The sequence below is a fragment of the Marmota flaviventris genome, chromosome 6, assembly GCF_047511675.1.
Source record: "Marmota flaviventris isolate mMarFla1 chromosome 6, mMarFla1.hap1, whole genome shotgun sequence".
Lineage (NCBI taxonomy): Eukaryota > Metazoa > Chordata > Mammalia > Rodentia > Sciuridae > Marmota > Marmota flaviventris.
In genome coordinates this window covers 157,782,515-157,786,966 of record NC_092503.1, presented here as the reverse complement: position 1 = coordinate 157,786,966, position 4,452 = coordinate 157,782,515, and the positions used below count along the sequence as shown (strand labels likewise).

The 4,452-nt window shown below is 45.8% G+C and overlaps 1 protein-coding gene across 1 annotated transcript; it reads right to left on the bottom strand.

Moving 5' to 3' along the window:
• Nucleotides 1-223: 223 nt before the first annotated feature.
• On the bottom strand, nucleotides 224-1,933 carry Znf391 (zinc finger protein 391). Its single transcript, XM_071613863.1, is given in 4 exon segments — nucleotides 224-229; nucleotides 935-993; nucleotides 996-1,420; nucleotides 1,422-1,933. Coding segments are annotated over 4 exon segments (1,002 nt in total).
• Nucleotides 1,934-4,452: the final 2,519 nt, after the last annotated feature.

The window sequence follows — 4,452 nt, the reverse complement described above, 5'->3', positions numbered from 1 at the left end:
TATATGAATTGAAAACAAATTCTCTATCTTTAAGGAACTTATCTTATTCAATTACTTCAAGTATATAATCCAATAAAATGAGTTATTCTGGCCTCACCCTTACCCCAAATCATAGAGATGATCACTGCTGCTCAGAGAAATACCAGGAGAAAGGCAGAGTGGATCACCACAGAATCTTGGGTCCTAAGATATGCCCAAGTTTTAAGAAGAGTGGCCGAAAGTGTCAGTTCTGCAAATGTCAAATAGGAAGAGGACTGAGAAACAGGTCCTGGGTTTATCCTTGAGATCAGACTGGTAAAAGTTAAAGCCAGAGGCTCTGAGTTTCACGAGTCTGGAAACAAAAGAAAAGTTCTTAAAAACAGGACAGCAACTGAAAGCATGCCCCCCCCCCCAATATTGAAGGAACTAAATGTCTCTATGATTTTTTAGGAAGTTCTGGGTAAATATTTAATAAAAGGAAATTAGGATTATTTAGGCACATTAGTAAAACTATGGATTATTCTTTGAGGGAAAATACTATGGTGAAAAGGCAAGGGTGGGAGACAAGAAAAATCTGGTTTTCTAAGTCAGGAGATTTGCCTCAATACCACTATCCCAAACTGGTCAGAAGTGGTTGGGAAACATGATTCACTGAGTGGAGACTCAAGCCCTATGGAAAATCAAGGTGACAAGCCACAGAGTGCCAGGCAGCTGTGTGTGCGAAGGTTGGAGCCTTTCAGAATACGAGATTGAGCATGTTAGCCTCTGAAGGCCATCCCTTTGTTTCACTGATCACTCCTTTGAGCATTTCAGGGAGAGTGAGAGGAAGGAGGAGAAGGAAGGAAGAAGAGAAAGGGGTGGAGGAAAGCTTGAAACTGGGGCGGCTAGTGGTCCAGGTGTGTGAACCAAGGGTTCTGTGAGGAGGACATGCAGGTGCTCTTGTGGAGCCTGGTACAGACTCAGCAGTGCTCCTCGGTGTGAAGCTCTGGTGTCTGACAAGAGTTGAGCTCTGCTGAAGGCCTTCCCACAGGCATTGCATAGGTAAGGCTTCTCTCCGGTATGAGTTCTCTGGTGAGTCATGAGGGAGGAGCTGCGACTGAAGCCTTTTCCACACTCCCTGCACACATGGGGCTTCTCCCCAGTGTGGGTCCGCTGGTGCTCAGTAAGGGAGGAGCTGCGACTGAACACCTTCCCACAGTCGCTGCATTCATAGGGATTCTCCCCTGTGTGTGTTCTCTGGTGTTCGGAGAGAGAGGAGACCCAGCTGGAGGATTTCCCACCCTGACTGCACTTGTAGGGATTCTCTCCAGTGTGTATGCGCTGGTGCTGGATTATGGTTGACCGGTCACTGAAGGCTTTCCCACATGCACGACACTCATAAGGCTTCACTTGAGTATGAGTTCGCTGATGTTGGTTGAGGTTAGTGCTCCGGCTGAATGCTTCCACATTCGCTGCACTCATAAGGTCTCTCTCCAGTGTGAGTTCTTTGATGTTCAATAAGGTGTGTGCTTCGACTGAAAGTCCTGCCACAATCGCGGCATCCAAAAGGCTTTTCTCTGCCATGAATGCTCCCGTGAACAATAAGGCCTGACTGGTGTCCAGAAGCCCTCCCACATGGGTTGCCTTTACAGGGTTTCTTTTGTGGGAGGAGTTTTGGCTGTTGAATGAATTCTGGGCTATCTTTGGAGTGTTCCCTGGATATAGGGTATTTATCTCCCTTTGGAATTTTCTGTTGTACACCAAGGTTGGACCTTGGTCTAAAGTCAGTGGACTCGGGGTGTCCCTCCCCATTGAAAATATCCTTCAACGTCACTGATACTAGCTTCATTGCTGTTTTCTCAAAAGAGAGTTTTTTCTGTGCGGGACATTTTACCTGCCTTAATGACTGGCTCTGTCTCTTACAGCCTTCTTCACTTTTAGGACCCTGGACACCATTCCCTCTGAGACTTTTCATTGCTAATCCTGAAACTCTACTTCTTCAGAAACAGACTGATTGCTGTTGATACTTTGGTGCAGTTCAAATCTCCCTGTCTCGAAGACATTTAAAGTGCAGATGTCACCTGTGTCTAGTGTGGATCACAAGGAAAATAAATCATCAGGGAAAACAACAACTAATTTGCAATTCATGCACACTAGCAATTTTATATGAGGAGAAAACAAAGTGAGATAATGGAAGAGAAGTAAGAAGTCAGAAGAAGAGAGGCAGTGGCAGTTTTGGCAGTAGACAAAATAAGCACAGAGATATCAAGAAATATGGGAAGAGGGACTGCATAATATGCTAAGCCAAATTTATTTCCTACCTTGAAATGTTAAGCCATGTAGATCATTATCCTGCTATCTGCCTTTGTATTATGCTTGTCAAAACCCTGTTATCTGTAAATTCTCAAGACACCCCCCTTTGCAACTTTTTGTGCTATAAAACTATGCTTTAGAGAGCTGGGGTACTGTTCTCCAGCCCAGGGTTTTCCGGAGGGATAGTCCTGGCCAGAATTACAAGCTTGCTTTAATTTGATTTAAAACTGGAGTCGGTGATCTTTTCTTTGCATCCCGGATTAACACAGTGCCTGCAATATTTAGTATTTGAATCTGACCTCCTTGGTTAAATTTGTCCCTAGGCATTTTATTCTTTTTAATGCTATTTCTGATGCATGCATTTAATGCTATAGACTTCCCTCTAAGTGCTGCTTTCACAGTATTCTAGTCAGCTTTAGCTGCTACAACCAAAAGACCTGACTAGAGCAATGTAGAAAAGGGAAAAGTTTACTTTGGCTCACTGCTCAGCTCTGGTCCCTGCTGTTTAAGTGTGGAGATTCCTGATTGGTTGACTGCTGTATCTAGTTTATGTTAATTAGATAAGCTGTGTGGAATGTATAAATACCACTCCTGTCCTACAATAAACGGCTCCCACTCCTGCTGTATCAATCTACACAAGTTGCTCGTCATCCCCCGGTTGTTTTGCTGCAGCCGGACTGCGGCAGGTCCCAAGCTGAGACAGACAGAACATCAGGCAGAAGCGTGATACCGCTGGTTATCGTAACGGGTTCTGCTTTCTCACATGTTGAAGTTTGAACATTAGAGAAGCACGCCAAGGCAAGCATATAAACCAGGGCTTATTTTAAAAAGGGGAAACATAGACTTCTCCCGGGAGAGAGAAGGGGGCCGTAGCTGGTGTCTTGGTATCCCTAGAAGCAAGGTGTTCTGCCCTTTTTATAGGTCCTAGGCTTCCTTTGTTCTCCTGCCCTCTTCCCCTTATCTCTCTCCTTCCTGCATACAAGACTAGGCCCAGGAATGCTGGGTGGGATGGCCAAAAGGTGGGAACAGGTGGGCTGAAGGGGAAGGGCAGGGTGGAGCAGCCCAGGACACATTAATTAACAACCTTATAGCTCCCTGTAGGGAGGGGCAATTCCTGGGACAGGTGACCCTGGCAACAGGTTGGAGCAGGGGCAGGTTTTTGATAAGGGATCTGAAGGAATTAATTTTCACTCCCTCAGTCTCCAACTTGCTGGACTCACTTAAAATTGGCCTGACTCATCTGACCTGACTCAATTTACCCATCTCTACTGACTTCCTGTCTAATTCTGGCTTCAAGGGTATGGTGGAGGAAAGCAACTCAGCACATGGTAACAAAGAAGCATAGAGCTCCACTTACCAGGGACAAAATATAAACTCCAGTGCCGCAGTCTGGCTGGGCACAAATCACGAGCCACTGAAGCAGGAACAAACTTTATTTTTAAACTGCAGGAAAACACTTCACACAGCTCCCGGGGAATCCTCCCGAACGCGCCACGAGGCTTCTCCAGGAACCCCCAGCCGGAAATATCTCTCCCGGAAATCCCTCCTCCTGCACTTCCCCAACCAATGGGAACTCTCGGGGAATCCCCGGAAATCCCCACGAGAACTCCAAAATGGTGCGAGAACTCAAAAGTTGCGGCAGAGGCGGACAGGCAGAGGCGCCTGTCAATCAATACTGTTGGCAAAATGCCAGGGGCCATACAGACTCAGCCGTGGCTCTCAGCACTCCAGGGTCACACCCCCAGTTACCCACCTTCTCCAGCCACATCCTACCTGCCCACAGTCACCACCCACTTAATCCATTCAAGTGGATTAATGCACTGATGAGGTTAAGACTTTCATAATGCAATCGTTGCACTTCTATACTTTCTTTCGTTGTATTACACATGAGCTTTTAAAGGACAGCTAATATCTAAATTGTCACAGAAAAGTTTTTGGATTGTTAAACCACCATGCAAAGAAATGACCATCGACTCAAATTTAAATCCAATTAAAGCAAGCTTGTAATTCTGGCCAGCCGGGGCTGTCTCTCCCCAAATCCATGGGAATAGAAGACAGCACTCCAGCTTTCTAGGAGCACAGCTTTATAGCACAAAAAGTTGCAAAAGGGGAGTGTCTTGAGAACTTACAGATAACAGGATTTTGACAAACATAATACAAAGGCAGGTAGTAGGTTAATGG